This window comes from Quercus lobata, chromosome 5, assembly GCF_001633185.2.
Source record: "Quercus lobata isolate SW786 chromosome 5, ValleyOak3.0 Primary Assembly, whole genome shotgun sequence".
In the NCBI taxonomy this organism is placed as follows: Eukaryota; Viridiplantae; Streptophyta; class Magnoliopsida; order Fagales; family Fagaceae; genus Quercus; species Quercus lobata.
Genome location: NC_044908.1, coordinates 39,029,025 through 39,049,084, shown reverse-complemented (window position 1 = coordinate 39,049,084; position 20,060 = coordinate 39,029,025). Strand labels below are relative to the sequence as shown.

The 20,060-nt window shown below is 32.6% G+C and overlaps 1 protein-coding gene across 5 annotated transcripts; it reads left to right on the top strand.

Moving 5' to 3' along the window:
* Positions 1-13,746: 13,746 nt before the first annotated feature.
* Positions 13,747-19,255, top strand: LOC115992798. 5 transcript variants are annotated; one of them, XR_004092662.1, is made up of 5 exons: positions 13,747-14,919; positions 15,211-15,305; positions 16,538-16,612; positions 18,339-18,609; positions 18,899-19,255. XR_004092662.1 is itself a non-coding variant. In XM_031117040.1 (2 exons), exons 1-2 carry the CDS (start codon positions 14,126-14,128, stop codon positions 15,233-15,235), a joined length of 819 nt encoding a protein of 272 aa, XP_030972900.1. In that variant the 5' UTR covers positions 13,747-14,125; the 3' UTR covers positions 15,236-15,589. The 5 variants fall into 5 exon arrangements, 1 of the variants encoding a protein (XP_030972900.1); XR_004092660.1 differs by having other exon boundaries at positions 18,357-19,255; XR_004092659.1 differs by having other exon boundaries at positions 18,339-19,255.
* Positions 19,256-20,060: the final 805 nt, after the last annotated feature.

Below are 20,060 nucleotides of genomic sequence, written 5' to 3'. Positions count from 1 at the left end.
CTCTTTCTCAAAAAAAATTGGAGGAAATCATTTCCTACCAGTTTTTAAGGTGTAGTGGGATTTTTTTGGCTGAATAAGTGGAGCGAGATTTCTGAATGTTAATTACCGTTACAATAGCAGATTGCCATTTAATTTGTATCCTTGAGCCCTACTAGAACTATTCTTTTGTTGTTTGATATTATGACTGCCTATCAGGATTTTTGTGACATAGGCTGCTGGCGGTTGAATGGATAAATGCTTCATTTTGTTAATGTTATTTATCCTTTTTACCTTTAGCTGGCCTTTCCTCCTAATGAGCTTAATCCTTTAGTTTTTCAGGTTCTTCCAGGGAGCCATGAAAGTAACGAAACCCCTCACACCAATACAATTGTACAAAATTGAGGACTGAACCAATTCTTAGATTTTTCTTGTCAGTAGTGTAGCCATATTAGAACGGGCTCACACTGATGAATTGTTCATTAAAAATCTATTTGGTATTAGCTTTAAGTTTTAAATGCTTCTAAAAAAAACTTTAAGTTTTAATTTTTATGTACAACTTTTTCAAAATTCACTTTTTCTTGCGTTTTCTCACATATTCAAAATAATTTAAGGTACAAATATACTTTAGATAAGTTGTTTAGAAACAGACATTAAACATTTAACCTTTAAGAGTCTCGTTTGCATAAAACATTGGACAAAGTTTACAGGCTTGACTTGGGATGCTTTTTGGGTGGTTCTATTTGCCTCATGAACTTTTTATGCAAAAATATATACTTTTCATTGGTTTTGGACCTTTGGTCCCTCCCATGTCTCCCACCTGTTTAATTAATGGGGTTTTTCATCTGCTGCTTCTCTCATTCTTCCCATCAAATCCACGGTCTTCTGCTCAAACTTATTAATGCTAAATTCCCAATTTAAAACAAGAATAATGAAGATTTGCTAGCCCCGTTTGGAAATCTTATTCAAGATGCCCAAGCTTTAGCCGCATCTTTCTAGCGCTGCCAATTTTCTCATGGCCGTAGAAATGGTAACTCAACAGCTCAGTTACTAGCTCGCAAGGCTAAAGAAATGGCTGATATTGTTATTTGGTTTGGAAGTTTTCTTCCTAATGTTTCTTTTTTCAGATCAGTTGTAATTTGTTTCCTCTTTCAATTGATTAATACAAAGCCTTCTCAGTTTCTCAAAAAGAAAAGAAAGCTAAATCTTCACATCTGATGCGGCTCCGCTTTCAATTCCTAAAATTTACACGAAGGGAAAAAAAAAAAAAGTCAAAAACAGAGAAGAAAAGGCAATTTGGCATGTAATACCAAAAGCGAAACCCAAAAAAACATTTTATTACCAACCAGAAACTCATGTACCTTTAATGTGGCTATAAAACATAGATGGAAATAACCGCCCATTATCTCATTTAATGCCACATGGAAGGCAACTATGCATCATGGAAGAAGATTGGAACACTAAGTCGATTAGCATGGTTTTGAAACCTGGATCGGACCGTACGGTCCGACCCGAAAAACCGCGAATACAAAATTTTCTGAGCAAGCAAACAAAGACTATAAGAGAGAGAGAGAGAGAGAGATAGAGACCGTGGAGAAGGGTGTAAACGCGATCGGAGATTTGGAGGAAGGTAGGGGCAGAAGTGATGGCGTCGGCGGTGATACCGTTGCAGCGTGGAGACAAAGTGGAGATGAGAGAGAGATCAACTGGTTTAGCTTCTTTCAGCTTCTACCTTCTAGAGTCGTTTCTTACTTCTTCTCTCTTCCTTTAGTTTCATTTGCTTTTGTTTGTATTGCTTTTTTTTATCTCTTCCTTTAATTTCATTCACTTTTGTTTCTAGTGCATTTTTAGGTTTGGGAGGTGAGCTAGACAGCTAGTCACATGGGCATTGGAAAGTGGAAATTGGAAAGACAATATGAGACTTTGTTTCTTACAAAGCCTTGAGCCCCACATGATATGATGGTACATCATATCATCCTCTTTTGTCCACTTGCCGGTACAAATTGATACTTTTAATATTCTTTTCATAAAAAAATGGTTATTATTACTAATTGAAATATGGATTTATAGTTTTAATTGGACTATTTTAGTTAATTTTTCTATTTTTTACTAATTTAACATTTTTATATATATTTAAAATAATTATTAAATTAATTATGACGTCATCATGATTCGACCTCGATTTGACCTCAAAAACCTTGAATCTCTTTCTTTTACAGTTCAATAAAAGGTCTGAGTTTCAAAACCATGTCAATTAGGCCAATAGTATGATTTAGTCACTTTAAGTCTTTTAGGATTTCTCATTCTCTCTAGTTATTAACTTGTGCATAATTTAAAAGTCCTATTATTATGTGTTTCTGGACCCCAAACCCAGTCTATGAAGTTAAATTGCACTTTGAGCTAGTGTAAGTATACCGAAATCCATCTCAAAATAACTGCAACAAATGTTAGTCCATCTCAATATAACAACAACAAATCTTAATCCATCTCAAGTAATCTAAAAAAGATAATTAAAAGGTTAAAATTAACTTTTGATTAAATAGCTATGTTTGTGAAAGGTAAGAGTTTGATGTCGGACAAAGTTAGAGTCTTCGAGGATAGTATGGCTAAAGGCCAATGGGGGACCTAATAAGGATGTGTTGGAGTTCAAGGTCACACACCCAATCCTCAATTGGGTTTGGTAGCAAATTTGACTGTGCCAGGGACAACAACAAAGATGAAGCTCAAAAATCCCTAGCCAGTTATATCCATGCCCAATCTAAGCTTGTGACACCAATTCAAAAGAGAGAGAGAGTGAGAGATAATTAGTGGCCAAACATGAGTTATGGCCATGGAGAGAGAGAGAGAGAGAGAGAAGTTTATTTTTAATTTTTTTTTATTTATAAATAATAATAATTCAATAGGTTTTTTTAACAAACATTATTGAGAGGTTTGAATTGAATAAACTCCAAAATTAGAGGATTGAAATTGAATGAAAGTGAAGTTATAAGACTAAATTGAATTTTAGACAAATTAGAGGGTGTGATTTGTAACTTAACCAATTTTAAATTGAAATTTATTTCATGTAAGCAAGTTTGTTTCTATTTATTTATTTCTTTTTTTTCCAACACATTCACTTAGTCTGTACTTTCCTTTTATTATTTATTTTTTCCCCCTCACCTTAGCTGTCACTATCCATGATCCATGATCCATCAATTTTTTCATATTATATGCTCACTCTAAAGTCAGTCCTCCTTGGTGGTTCAATTTTGTTCACCTTAGTTCATTTAGCAACCTTTTAGTCTCTGAACTGAAGTCAGTCTTCTCAAACTTTTTTTTATTAGCAACCTTTAGGGATGTCTTCATTTTTGTATCGACCAGCGCATGGATTCATATCATCTCTACCATCACAACAACGGAGAAGCTCATTACCTTCTCCACTTCCCCATGACACACGGCTTCAAATCTTTGCATTTGTGATCCCTTTATTTGTCTCATTTATACCACTGAAGTATCTTAACACCGATTTTAATCCTCATGCTACTCACCCAAGAACCATGAAGGCTTTCATTTACATCTCGATTGTCTTCTGTGTGTCTTCCATAGCTGAAGCCAAGTTCAACCGTGCAGTTGATAATATATATGGGCTTGTTTTTGGTCACATCAGCGAATTCGCAGCCATACTTGCAGTGATGTTGCTAGCTTCTATAGGTTTTCCAGTCCCACTTACATGGTTCGATTATATTGCTTTCATGTTCATACTGATGTGTTCTTTTCTCAGCTTACTTGCTTGGTTAAGAAGATGGGTTTATGAGAAAACAAGGAAAGCAGTGCAGTTTGCACTAGAATGTTTATATGGCCTCATGGTGGGAATCTCAGTGAGGTATCATCGCCTTCTGCACCATGATTGTTCAACCTTGTTGCCTATCACTTCTACTAGTATATGAAGGGTACGAACTCCGTGATGCTATTTCTATTTCATGTTAAAAAATCATCGTTCTTATAAAGGTTTCAGATAAAAGGTTATTTACACATTTGTGAAGACCTTTTTTGGGACGTTGATTTGAGCCATTCAATACAAATCAAGCTTTCACTAATCCCCCTCTCATCTCTGAGTTTGCACGTTCTCCTTCTCTGATTCTCTCTAGCCGAACCAAATTGTTTCATAGTTTTTTTGAAAGAGAAGGAAAATAAAAAGAAAAGCTTTATATATAGCTATGTGTATTCCATATGATTTTGCGCAGAATCCTTGTAAAATCTTAGATTGTAATTTACTCAACGTAAGCGAGTTTGTTTCTATTTATTTAATATTCCTTTTGTCTAGTATATTCACTTGGTTTCTAAATTTGCATTATGTTATGATGATTGATGATGAGTATGGTTCATTATCTGTTACGTTATACGTATTCTAAATCAATGAAAGTGAGCTTATATTTTCTTCGTAAATGCTGTAATATGCTCCTTCACCTACTCTGTATACTTTGTTTTTCATTATGTGCTTAGGGCCTAAGGATCTGTTTGGTTGGAGGTAGGGGTGTCACACAACACAATTACAACATGGGTTTTTATGGGTTTGGGTTGGGGCTTAGCAAGTTCTGGTCATAAACAAGTTAATCTGAAAGAGATATAATAAAAAATAAAAAAATAAACGTGTTATAAGCGGGTTGACCTACATGACCCGTAATTGACACGTTTAATACATTAATTATTCATGTCAACATGAAATGACCCATTTAATACAACTCGTTTAAATTGTATACCAAATAAATATTTATTTTATTTTAGATTTATCAAATACCTTTTATATCCAACTTATATTTTAAATTAAAGAAGAAAAGTGAGTAATTACAAAAACTTATAAGTGATATAATTGGAAGTTGAAACTTTACAAACCCTATAGAATCTATGGATGATACTCAATCATAGTCATGATTAGTTTACTGGTTGCTTCAACTCTTTCAATATATATATATATATTTGGATAAAAGACATAAACTTCATTAAATACGAATAGAAAATGATAATATATCATGGAGAGAGCTTGTTCAAGAAAACAAGGACTCTCTTCAATATTGATACTTAGTATTTGGCGAAATTTTTGTATGTCATATTTTTGTTGAACTATGTTATTCGATTTGGATTGAAGTGTATGCACATTTTTTGGGATGTAAATAATTTATTTCTAGATGGATGGTATCATGGTATTACATCATGGATTTAATATTTATTAAGTATTATGATGTTATTTTGAACTTTTTGACAATGTGTTTTAAGTATTTGATGTTATTATTAACTTTCAAAAAGTTTGTATTAAATTTGTTGTTTATTAAATTTATAACAATATTTATTAGGTGCTTTTTTTTTAAGCGGGTTAAATGGATTGAATTTGTGTCAACCCAGCCTGTTTAATATTAGGCAGGTTGAAATGAGTTGTGTTACATTTGTATCACTCCAATACAACTCGTTTATTAAGCATGTCAAGTGGGTTGTGTTGTTATATCAACCTGTTTCATTAACAAGTCATATTAGGGTTAAAGGGCCATGACATGATTATTAAATGGGTTGAGTTTGGGTTGAGCCAGTTAACTAAATACCCCTACATCGATACGACATGCTAACCTAAATTGATATCCGTAGTTGGAAGGGTGGAAAAGTGAGAGGATAAAAAATGGGAATGATTAATAGAAAAGTGGGAGGATATGAAAAGTTTAGTTTTTTCTTATATGTGTTTGATTGGGAGGATGGAAAAGTTGAGAGATGGAAAACTCATTTGTTTGGCAGCGAAGAAAAATGAGTGATATAAATTTACAATTACGTCCTTATTAAATAAAAAAAAGGCAGCACATATTTTTATTAAAAAATTGTGTATGGACACTTCAATTTTTATTTTTAAAAAGCACAAGCTAAAAAGAACCAAAATAGATTAAAAGGAAAAAGAAAAAAGAATGAGAATGAAAGAAACAGATAAAACCAAAAAGAAGAAAAAGAAAAAAAGGGAGATAAGCAACCAAAAAAATAAAAAATAAAAAAGCATAAGCCAAAACCAACTAACAATGTGAATAGAAGAAACCAAAAAACCAAAAATACCCAAAAAACAGAAAGTTACTGAAAAATGACAATTTAGTCCAAAACATACGATCCCCTTTTCTCCCTCATTTTCTCCCTAATTTGGGGAGAGTAAAAGTTTTGGTGGGCTCAAAGATATAATAGCCAGCCCTAACATTTTTCTCTCTCCCTTTCCCTTCCGACCAGCACCTCTTTTACCTATTTTCTCTCATATTTTCCACTCCTTTTTTCAATCTCCCAAAAATCTTCCCAACCAAACATATCCTATTAATAGTAATGGCAATGGATAATTATAGTTGGGATAGTCTTATTCCTTATTTCATTTTTTTATTGCTTTGACTCGTTCAATTTTAGATTTGTTTAGCTTGTAATTTCTATTTTGTTGACTTGATGTAAATGTAATGGATATTAGAATGTGAACTTCGAAGTATAATGCATTTGGGATTTTTTTTCAAAGAAAAATTTGTTGATATGCCAAGTTCATTTTGAAAAACTAGAAATATAAATTTGGGTCCTAAGATGTTTGGTCCAAATGTACGAATATGATAGTTAGCTATTACATGAAGACAGTGGCAGCTTTAGGAATTTTTCTTGAGGGGTTATTAAGAAACTTAAATTAAACAAAATTTAATATAAAAAAAGAAATTGAGGATATTGAGTTATTGAAAACACACACACACATGAAATTTTACAATTTCCTTGTACGAGTTTTTATATTTTGAAATCGTTTTATAATAGTTTATTATTAGTTGTCATTATCTATTGTCAATATAAGTGTAACCATTTTATTTTGTTAAGTTTGTATAATATTTTTGTTTTTATGCAATTGTGGTTAAATATTTGTCATTGTTTTTATAAAAAAATTTTAAACTAAATGACAAAACTCAACTCCACTTGCACTATATAACTATTAACCCACATGTAATCAGGGTGTGCAAGATTTAAAACAAGGTGTGAAAAATATTTTTATGAGTAAATTAACTTGAACCCAACCCATAAATAATATATATTTTTTTATTAAGTAAGGGGGTTCATTTGAACCCCAAGTGTATGTGCAGCCATTGCTGCATGACGATAACTCATGTTACAAATCTTCTGCTGCTTACTAGAAAACCTTTATACGTTCATTTGGATATAGCTTATTTTGCTGAAAATTGAAAATTGAAAACACTGTAACAAAATAATTTTTAAATGTGTGAATAGTACCGTGAGACCTATTTTTAATATTTTTTTTTCTGAATAAAGTGGGTGTGGGTTCCGTGAACAGTACATGAATAGTACATAAACAATGCATGAACAATGCTCAACAGTGCATGAGCAGTGCACTTGTCCCCTAAAGCTGAAACACGTGAAAAAAAAAAAAGCAAAGAAAATGCAGACGCAGTAAACGTGCTATCCAAACAATCACTATGCATTGTTGGTTTTAGATAGATCCATATTCATGAATTTTTTTTTTTATTTTTTTTTATAATGAGAATCTATTCATGAAGAACTTTTTATTTTTGAGGGAATATTTATGAACTTATTTTTGAATGTTGACATGAAATTTCAAATTTCAATGTCTTTTTTATTTTATTTTATTTTTTTTAATATTCTTTGTGGGTTCTTATGCGGTTGTAAATTAATAGATAAATTAATGTATCAAGAATTTAGCCAGAGAAGAGGAGCCAAACTTTTCCTAAATGATTAATTTCCTTTTCTGCCTATAAAGTCTTTTGTCATCGAATAAGAAATCTGAGGTTCAATTATCATTTACACAAAAGAATCAATTGGTATCTTGATCTGATGATAAAATGCAATTATTAGAAGCGAACACCATATATTAAAATTATCTTTAAAAAAAGAAGTAAATATTGGACGTAGCAAAATACGGAGGTGTAGTTATCCACTAAATTCGGTTTGACAGTAAGATAAGTTACACTAAAATTAAAACTGTATCCTCCAAATTTATTTAGTTTTCTTTTTAAAGTGTAACAATCAATGGGGTTAAGCAACATGATGAAATGAGTTGTGTATTGACTTTACGTACATTTGTTTGACATTATTATACATCTTATAAAGCAACATGCTCAGCTCAGAACCATATTAGATAGAAGAAAACAAATGAAGGTTATTACCAGGATAGTTATAATGACAAATTATGTGAATTATATATTAGTTTAAAAAATGAACTTTAACATACATTGTAAATATAGTAAAAGGAAGGTCTAGCTAAGAGTTTTGTAACTTAATTGGCATCTCTCTATGCATAAATTGCTTAGGGGATTTGGGAAGAAATTTTTTGAATTGTGATGTAATTAGCATGTTGTAACTATTTAAAGAAAAAAAAATTACAAGAATATCTTGAAAATATTTCCTCAAATGATTCTTGAGTTATCACTATTGGAGTACATTTGAATCTTAAAAATGTTTCTATAATTACATTAACAATTGGGCTTAATCTGTTAATTAGCTTAAAATTGACATATTACAAGAAGAGTAATGTTACAGTCACAAACTATTTTATAACATTTTTACAAAATGTTGATGTGTCCAACTTCTTATTGGTTTTCATCTAGGCTTGTCATTAATATCACTTTTTCATTTACCAATAACCATTCACCATATCAGCAGTTTGTAAAATTTTTTGTAAAAAAATTTGTATTTCTAGCATTATTCTTATAGGAAAGTCTTGAAAATGTTTCCTTAAATGATTCTTGAGCTATCTCTATTGGAGTACATTTAAACCTTAAAAATGTTTCTAAAATTACATTAACAATAGGGCTTAACCTATTAATTAGCTTAATTAACTTAAAATTGACATAAGTTGTAAAATTTGGGTTCTCCCAATCTTCAATACATAAATTCTTTCAAATAGGTGAATCTTTGGATCTACGTTTATTTTTAAGTTTCTGAAGCATTTGTCATTTATTATGCCCTTCCTAATGCTTAGATAGTTATATGGAATTGTATTTCACAAATAAGAGCTAATAAAGACACCCGCAATCCCATAGAAAGAAATCAAATTAAAAATAAAAGCATCCTACGAGTATTCTGGAGCATAATTAGGATCCTTTATCAATGAGATTGGGTTTGTGTCTAGTGGCTAATTCCATTGGATATGTTGAGATGCGGACATGCGTCCAATTTTGGACACATGTCCATATCCTAGCGTATCCAGTGGAACTAGCCACTAGACACAAGTCTCACTCTTATCAATGAGTAGTTGTTCCATGTTCTAGAACACAAGTAGTCCAAAAATGTAGACAATATGCAAACAATTTCAGCTTGATTAGGGGTAAGTAGCAATGATTAAGCTTTCTTCCTTTGAGAGCTTTGATATAGTCTTGGTCAACAAATTGGATCACATAAAGAGAAATTTGCTGATGTGTTTTTTTCCAATTGGACAATAAAGAAAATAAATAGTAACTGTCATAAAATTTAGAGATTGATTATCTGGTACTCTAAAGGTATTTGCTAATGAATCATATTAAAAAAGTTTTGATATCACAAGAAATATAAAAAACTATTTAAAAAAAGTTTTTTTTTTCTCTTCTCAATTTTTTTTTTATTAAAAATATCTCTTAAACAAATATCCATAGAGCATTAATATTCTAGTTTTTCCCACTATTGATCTAAATTTGGAAGGATAATACTTCAAGAATCTGAATTTTGCACAGACGGATAGGGAGTGAGAGAGAGAGAGAGAGATTACATCATTACAATCTTTAAAAGAAATCGTACTTTTAGAATCTCCATTTTGCATCAAATCAAAGAAGAGGCCACAGTCAAAAGTGCTTCACAAACATGGACGCACAGTCGCACTGCCATCCTTTTTTTTTTAAAGTTAGATCGACAAAACTTGTACCTTCTGATCCCATCACAATGTAAATAGGGCTTCACAATGCAAAATTCCGAGCATCAATATTGGTGGTGGAAAAAATTGAGTAATTTGGCACCACAAAAAACTATTTTATCTATTTTACTATCTCATTTTGTAAAACATCCAACATTTGTAGTTTTATTTTAGCATTCAACATAATAAAATAATATAAACAAAAAATCAGAGCTACCGTGGAGGATGAGAAGAGAGAGGAGACATGCAACAGGAAAATAAGAAAGGAAGAGAAAAAAAATCATTTAATAATCTGAGCTACATTGGAGGACCTAATATAATATATATATATATATATATATATATATTTTTGTTAACATTTGAGCTATGTACAATGCACATGCAAAGATGGCTGTGCACTATAGCTTAACAACAAAAAATTTTGGGTCGTGTTAGGGTTGAGGAATCTTGACCCGTTTAATAAACATGTCGGGTTAGTGTTGACCCATATCGTCAAATACTCATGAGTTGACACGACACGAACTTGACACCCGAACACGAATTGCCACGCCTAGTGTGTGTGTGTGTGTGTGTGTTAAAAATATTTAGTATTCTCAAAAGAAAAAATAGTGGGTTAATCTCACATTGGAAAATAAGTGTGAGTTAAAGAGGTTTAAGTTTCTTTAAAAACCTTCTCCCCTCTCCCCATGTGTGTGTGTAGGGGTGTCAATTCGGGTTAGTGTGTCGAGTTCGTGTCGTGTCGAGGTAGGAGTATTCGACTAAATGACTCAACCCTAACCCAACTCATTTAATAATCGTGTCATAATCCTTCAACCCTAACCCGACCTATTAATAAAGCGGGTTGACCTGACCCAACCCATTTGACACACTTAATAAACGAGCTGTGTTGGGTTGACACGAATGTAACACAACCCATTTCAATCTGCATAATATTAAATATAACCTCCATCTAGAAATAATTTTTTTTACATCCCAAAAAGCAATGCATACACTTCAAGTCTTCAACCCATATTCAAAATAATATAGTTCAACAAAAATATAACATTCATCTAGAAATAAGTTCTTTACACTCCAAAAGAAGTGCTTATACTTCAACCCAAATTCAAAATAACAAAGTTTAACAAAAATAAAATAACATAGTTTAACAAAAATATAATATCCTTGGAACTCGTCAAATGCTAAGTATCAATATTGAAAGAATTTGAGCAAACAGTAGACTAATCCTGACTATGACCACGATTATCATCTATAGATTCTTTGTTGATGTCCAAATTCATAACATCTTCCACAAGCTCATTCAATTTTATTTGTGCAAGTTCTGTGCCAAAAAAAAGAAAAAAAGAAGGTATTAGTAGTTCTAGGGTTTGAAAGTTTCAATTTCCAATTATATCCCTTGTAAATTTTTGTAATTACTTACTTTTCTTTTTTAAATTTAAAATATATGTTGGATATAAAAGGTATTTGACAAATCTAAAATAAAATAAATATTTATTTGTTATACGAGTTAAACGTGTTGTGTTAAGTGGGTCATTTCGGGTTGACACAAATAAATTAGCGTGTCAAACGTGTCTATTGCGGGTTACGCGGGTTAACCCACTTATAACATGTTTCTTATCGTGTCGCTTACAGGTCAACCCATTAAAGCCCAACCCTAACCCAAAAAAACCCGTGTTGGGTTTGTGAGTTGGGTCGAATATTGACACCCCTATGTGTGTGTTAAAAATATTTAGTATTCTAAAAAAAAAAAAAAAAGAGGTTATAGTCTATGCTTGAATAAATACTCTACTTTATACATTTTGCAATAATTGGAAAATATCTTAATAGCGAATAACAAGCACTTTACTACCATACAACTAGGCACTAATGGTTACCCAAAATATAACAAGAAATAATGAAATATACTAATGGTTACCACTGGTACTGGTATTAATATTCATCTCAATGAAACTAAGATAAAATTCAATAATGAAACCAAAAGCAAAAAGGAAAAATATATCCTTTTTTTTTAATGAAAAAAAAGGTCTCACATGTGTGATTATTGACCAGCCTATTTGAATCACTATAACTCATGCCGTGGGCTACTACTGGGTACGTTAGGACTATTCACGTCATGGCACAGTATTTTTGCAAAGCACGACTCGAACCAAATAACTCTTGGACACACAGGTGTGATCCAATCTGAAACTCTTACCAATGCACCACGTCGAGAGCAAGAAAAATATATCATTAACTTCCCATAAGCGAACCGTATAATATAATTGATAGAGAATTGAAGTATTAACACAAACATCATGCAACTCCTCTTTTATGTGTAGAAGCAGATTCTTGACCCTATCGCACAGCTAGTAAATAACTTAGCAGCAATTCTTATACAGAAACTAAAAATAAAATATGAAGGAAAATGAAGCCAAAAGTTCACCCATAACGTGCACATTGCATTATGTTAGGGGTGTGTTTGTATAAGTTGTTTCAAAATTGTGTTTTGAGTTTAAAATGAGCGCTTATAAAAAATTTATAAGGAGTTATTGTTGCAAAATGGAATTTTGGGTATTAAAAACACTCTTTTAGGCTCTCAAAATCTAACCAAACAAACCTTAAACCTGAATAGTTTTAGTTTTCGTAGTATTTGTCCACTTTTCTTTTTGATTGATCAATAATCACATTTACAAAGAAAAGTTTGGGCCTCAGTTGCCTTATCTTCTTTGTGCCTAGATGCCTTATACTTTAATTAGTTTTCAACAAATAAGTAAATAACTTTCATCAAACAACTACATCCAAACACAGTCTTAGAACAAAAACTGCATTTGTTTCTAAGTAAAAATTGGGGTGATTCGACTCCTAGACTTGACTTAAAAAAAAAAAAATTAGAGTTTCAACTTTCAAATCTATAGCATCCACTTTTGATGATTTTGCTCTTTATCATTAGACCAAAATGCCAATCAATTTTTAGTGTAGACAGTGATTAAATCTCAAATATTTTATTTAACCATAGAGAAGTGGTTTTGTTATTAAGATTATTGTTGTTTTGATTACTTGCAACACGAATAAGTAGGACAAAATTGGCCTTTGCCCCTTTCTATCAAATAATCCAGCATTTTACCTCATTTCCCAAACTAATAAGAGAAATGCCTCTTTTTTTAAACTCGATTTTCTCAAAATCAAGCTTAAAAAAAAAAAAAAAAAATTCTGGAGCTCTATAATGGCATTTTAAGGAGCCTATAGTAATGTTTTAAGGATTTATAGTGATATTTTGGAACTCGAGCTCCATGAACTCGAGTTCCATGCAAGTTTTTTTTTTTTTTCCTATAACTAGAGTTCATGGAGTTCAAGTTCCAAAACGTCACTATAGGATTTAACTCGATTTTGAGAAAATTGAGTTTCAAAAGAGGGACATTTTCCTAATTAGTTTGAAAAAAAGAGCAAAATACTGGATTATTTGATAAAAAGGGGTAAAAGCCAATTTTGTCCCGAATAAGCATTGTGTTAAAAATGTAGTATCTAGAATATAAATATAATTTTGTAATTAAGGCCCTTTGGTAGTTCTTACACATAGACCAAAGATTACACTGCAAAACGACGTGGTGTGGGCTCCCAATTAGTCCAATTCAACGGACGAGCCTAAAAGACAGTTAATATATTATTCCATAAAAATAATAAAAAAGAAAAAAAAAAAAAAAAACATAGAGCACGAAGGCCCAATTCATGGTAGAACACAGCGCCTCAGTATGTGTTTTTTGTTTTTTGGGTTGATAAAGAGCCCATTATGTTAGGGCCCAAACTGGACTTTTTATCCAACTCCGACCCTACAGTCTACATGGGTTTTACCAATATGTATATATATATTCAAACGGAAGCCTAACCTACAGTCTACATAGTTAGCTCTTCTTTTCTGAATCAAAGCAATGGAGGTGACATGGAAGCCAGATGTTGTTGATGAATTTGTGATCGGTTTTTGTGGGCATCGGTGGGCACCGTATGAACTGGAAGAGTCAAATACTACTAGTCAACTAGAAGAGTGGTTCGCCTGTAAGATTCCATACTCATCTTCTTGTTCTTCTCCGGTAATCAAGGTACATTCCGTTTTCGTCAGTGAAGTTGTTCGGGGTTCGCAACACTCATGCGTACGGAGGGTCCCGTCTGTATACTATAGGCGGCATAGATCCCACCTTCGATTCCAAAATAGTCGATCCCTTAGATTACAATATTTATAAACTCTGGACCCTAAAGCTTGATAGCGGTAGCGATGGTGGTTGGAAGCCTCTTCCTCCCATGAATTTTCCTCATAGACGCTCCTCTTGCTCCATCGTCCTCGACGGTAAGTTATATGTGTTTGATGGTTTATCGTCTGAGTTTTCTGAAAATTGTGGCATCTCAGATACATGGGAGTCCTTGCCCAGTCCTCCTCTTCCTCTTCCTGTTCCTCCTTTTTCTGTTCGCATGTATGCCGCTCTTGAATCTAAACAACAGATTGTTGTAGCTTTACTTTGTGATCCCAAATTGAAGACATTATTTACTTACAACATCAGCAATCGATGTTGGACAAAACTTGCGCATCACTTCGATGTACAACCTGAGTATCCTTTATCATTTTATAGAAGTCCTGTAGCTGTTGGTAATACTCTCTATTGGGGTTCTGTTCGCTTCGATAGAGGCTATGATGATATCCGTATACATGCACATGCTTACGATTTAGATAGGGATAAGTGGCTCCACGGCTCTTTCAACATTTTTTGCCGTGGCGTCAAGAGCCCAATTCTTCTTGAGGATGAACTTCTGGTAGATAAAGCCCATACACCACCTTTGCTCCATTTAGCTGATCAGAAATTCTGCATTTTCCTCCACTCTACCAACCGCAAACACACTTTCCACCACAATAAGGAAGGCATTAAGCATGATTATCTCAATTGTCTCATACTTGAAATTTCTCTACCAATATTCGATCATGACAAGGATAAGGACAATAGTACGGACCTCGACCATTCCTCGATATTGTGTATTTCCATTGTGTCCATCCATAAGTTTCCCTTCCATGACAATCTAAGCTTCCACGATAGCTTGTTGCTGTAAGTTTTCTACCCTCTCTCTCTCTCTCTCTCGCTTTCCTTTTCCATGCTTGCATAAATTTATCTGCTGTCTAGGCTAGCATTAACAATAAAACACCTGGTATTTATTTTGATATCTTCACTAACAATTGATCTTTCAAAGCCTATATATCATGCGCCACCTCTAATTGGAATCATTATCAATTCCACCCCCTACCCCACTTTAATCTTGCTCTAAACATGCATTAATACTCCTTCTATCTGATTTTCACCTTTGAATAACATCACTGTTACTCATTTCTGCGTGAGCAGGGATCAAACAAAAGTTGTCAAATGAAGCAAGCGTAACCATCAAAGACAATTATTGTAGTAGGTTGCTTCCTTGAAGGTTATGCATCAACAAACAGGTCTACTCTGTTCCATGTTTTTATGCATGCACTTTGCAGATTTTGCACTCTCAAATATTCCTAGAGGAACGTTATTTATTTATTTGAAGATTGGTGGAGAGTGTTTGAACTTGTGAATAGTTTTTGTTATAGTACACTGGTGGCACTAGCTATGTCTCAATCCTTTATTTCCAAGAAGCATATCTTAAAGAGAAACTACTACTTAGCTATCTAACTGGGCACGTGTAATTTGATCATTTGTCGGCACATTATGCAGATTAGTTTAGCACAGTAGTAAGAGGATTCTTCCCTGCTCATGATGTATAAATACAGCAAATTGCATTATTTCACTTAAGCTTAATGAAATCAGTTACAGTTTTTCCCTAATATAATTCTTTATCTTTGCCTTCAATTTCAAAGCTGCTTTTGTCTATTTACCATTTGATGCTGTATGTTGCTCTAGGCTTGTAAGTTGAAATTAGGGGATCTGAAAGGAGCATTGCTAGTCACAGAATTTGCAATGCGTGATGGAGATGAACTTGTGAACAGTTTGGAGATGTATTTTCACCAAAATTAAATAGTTGTGAGATTATGCATGCACATTTTTATTAGTTTTTTTTTACTTCCCTTTCACCCAAGATATTAGTTTGCTATTGCTAACAAGTTTTTTTGAAGGGGTTAGACACTATAACATGCTATATACACAATCATAGACAAAACATAACATAGACTAAAAACGTCTAGTCTTGAGCAAATTGATGCTTCCAATAATAAAAGGTGATCATAGCAAAAGGATGATAATAAGATTGAAGTTGAAAGGGATAGAAGATCAGTTTTTAGACTCAAGCTACCTACAATGACCCTATAATCCTAGCCCTTCATCTTCCATATAACAATTGAATATTAACCTTCAAATTTTATTCAAAGTCACGTGACTATTAGTTGCTGAGGGCAACGATAAACATAACATAACTTAGACAAGCAAAAGATGAGTCTTGTAATAGCTATTAGGCTGAACAAAATGGGCAATGGACTAATAGGCATTCTCTGCTTTAGTTTTGACTTTTCATGCACCTACATCTTTTCTGTGTTTAATGTGGTTATTTACTTGATAAAATAAATTGTTTGATGTTGTACTAACTAAATCATTAAAATAGTAATTTTTATAAAGGAAAACTCTGATAACCAAATGCTTAACATTTTAACAATGATGATTTGCGGAGTTCATGCCATTTTACTTATTACTTTTACAGATACCAAGACAAAGTTTGCTGAGTAGAAGCTTCTTGAGGAACTATAATAGTAATGGCAATGGAGAATTATAGCTGGTTGGTCTTATTCCTCATTCATTTTGTTATTGCTTTGGCTCATGGAATTTTAGATTTTTTTAGCTTGTAATATTTTGTTGACTTGATGTAATGGATATTGGAATGTGAACTTCTAAGTATAATGCATTTGGGATTTATTTATTTATTTATTTATTTTTAAAGAAAACTTTGTTGATATGCCAAGTTCATTTTGAAAAATCTATGAAATATAAATTTGGGTCCTTGGATGTTTGGTCCAAATGTACGAATCTGGCGGCCAACTTCTATGTGATGATAACTCAGATTCAAAATCTTCTGCTTATTAGAAAACCTATGTATTGTTGGTTTTAGATAGATCCATATTCATGATTTTTTTTTTTTTAATTTTTAAAATTTTTTTGGAGAATCTATTATTGAAGAACTTAATTTTAGAAATGTTGATAGGAAATTTCAAGTTAAACACTTGTCAAGCTCTCAGGAAGCTCTTCTTCTTTTATTCTTTCTGGGTTTATATGCGGTTGAAAATTAATAGATTAATTAATGTATTAAGAATTTGGTCAGAGAAGAGGAGCTGAACTTTGCCTAAATGATTTTTGCATATAAATAAAAGTTAAATATTGGACGTAGCAAAAATATGGAGGGTGCAGTTTTGTTCTAAATTTAGTTTGATGGTAAGAAAAGGTACCCCAAAATAAAAACTATATCCTCCAACTTTATTTACTTTTCTTTTTGAGCGTAACAATCAAAGTCACGTGACTATAAAATGCAGTAAACAAAACATTACATAGTCAAAGAAAAGACGAGTTGTGTAATAATTAACTAATATGCTGAACACAATGGATAATGGACTAAGGCATTCTCAGCTTTAGCTTTGATGCCCCTACATCTTTTCCATGTTTAATTTGGTTATTTACTTTGATAAAATAAATTGTTTGATGTTGCTTTCTTGTTTGAAATTTTAAATTCAGTTTTAATGTTTCTGTGCAAACTGTGGTTTATCCATTATATTTATTTTTTGTTAGATTAAATTTAATCTTGCAGTACTAGCCCTTTCAAGTTAAGAAGTTTTGAAAGTGCTTCTCTCTTTCTCTATATATGTTCCAAGGCATGAAGTGGGAAGAGGAGGAGTTTCATTGGCGAATTTGAATTGGCTCTATATCAATGAATATCATCATCCATACATGATGAATAAGTATTTATTCTGTTGGATTTAATAACCCATCATAAAGCCTCTTCACAAATTACCTAAAACAACCTTATCATTTATAATTTGCCTACTGCCTTGTTCAAGGAAATAAAATTTATTTTTTGTCAGATTAAAATTAATCAAAAAATGTAGTTTATGTTCTGTTATTTGTGGTGTTTTGGTGTAAGTTTGTTTAATTTATCAAATTTGGTAACTGGGATTTTTCGTTTTGAGTGAAACCCAGTTGCTTAAATTCGATACCAAGTTGGTATATTTGTTTTAATTTGAAGTTTGGTGATTAGTTCATTTTAGTTTCAAGCAAGAAGATGGGCCTAAAGGGCTTAGTGTTATGTTAATTGTACTGTTTTGCTGTGTTCTTTTGTGTTGTAGTTTATGTTCATAGTATTAATTTAACAGTGACTAAATTTAGTCACGGTTCACTGCTTTTGTTGTTTTGGTTGTGTGATGTAGTTTATGTTCTGTTATTTGTGGTGTTTTGGTGTAAATTTGTTTAATTTATCAAATCTGGTAATTAAGTCCTTTTGTTTGAATGGAACTCAGTTGCTTAAATTTGATCAGAAATTCTGCATTTTCCTCCACTCTGCCAAGCGCAAACGCACTTTCCACCACAATAAGATCGAATAAGGAAGGCAATAAGCATGATTATCATAATTGTCTCATACTTGAAATTTCTCCACCAATATTCGATCATGACAAGGACAAGGACAATAGTACTGACCTCGACCATTCCTCGATATTGTGTATATCCTTTTGTGTCCATCCGTAAGTTTCCCTTCGGTGGCAAACTAAGCTTCTACGAGAGCTTGTTGCTGTAAGTTTTCTACTCTCTCTCTCTCTCTCTCTCTTTCCTTTTCCATGCTTGCATAAATTTATCTGCTGTCTAGGCTAGCATTAACAACAAAACACCAGGCATTTATTTTGACATCTTCACTAACAATTGATCTTACAAAGCCTATATATCATGCACCACCTCTAATCGGAACCATTATCAATTCCACCCCCTACCCCACTTTAATCTTGCTCTAAACATGCATTAATACTCCTTCTATCTGATTTTCACCTTTGAATACCATTACTGTTACTCATTTATGCATGAGCAGGGATCAAACAAAAGTTGTCAAATGAAGCAAGCGTAACCATCAAAGATAATTATTGTAGTAGGTTGCTTCCTTGAAGGTTATGCATCAAGAAACAGGTCCACTCTGTTCCATGTTTTTACACATGCAATTTGCAGATTTTACACTCTCAAATATTCCTAGAGGAACATTATTTATTTATTTGAAGATTGGTGGAAAGTGTTTGAACTTGTGAATAGTTTTGTTTAGTACACTGGTGCCACTAGCTATTGATGGCTGTGTCTCAATCCTTTATTTCCAAGAAGCATATCTTAAAGAGAAACTCTACTTACTTAGCTAACTGGACACGCGTAATTAGATCATTAGTCTGCACATTATGCAGATTAGTTTAGCACAGTAGTTAGAGGATTCTGCCCTGCTCATGATGTATAAATACAGCAAATTGTATTATTTCACTTAAGCTTAATGAAATCAGTTACAGTTTTTCCATAATATAATTCTTTACCTTGGCCTTCAATTTCAAAGCTGCTTTTGACTGTTTACCATTTGATGCTGTATGTTGCACTCGGCTTGTAAGTTGAAATTAGGGGATCCGAAAGGAGCATTGCTAGTCACCGAATTTGCAATGCGTGATGGAGATGAACTTTTGAATAGTTTGAAGATGTATTTTCACCAAAATTAAATAGTTGTGAGATTATGCATGCACATGTTTATCAGTTTTTTACTTCACTTTCACCCAAGATATTAGTTTACTATTGCTTACAAATATTTTTGAAGGGGTTTAATCAGTTTACTTCCCCATCAACCAATCATCTACTATGTTCAATGAGATAAAATCCAATTTTCACAATGTAGTCACATGAGTTCAAATGCTTAACATATTAGACATTATAATATGCTAAATACACAATAATAGACCAAACATACCATAGACTAAAAAAATCGACTAGTCTGAGCAGATTGATAGTTGCAAAGGGTCTAAGAAGAAATTTCAACAATAAAAGGAGATCATAGCAAAGGAAAGATAATAAGATTGAAGTTGAAAAGGATAGAAGATCAGTTTCTAGCTCAAGCTACCTACAATGACCCTAAAATCATAGCCACTCATCTTCGAATCTTAACCTTCCAATTTCATTCAAAGTCACATGACAATAAAATGTTGAGGACAACAATAAACAAAACATAA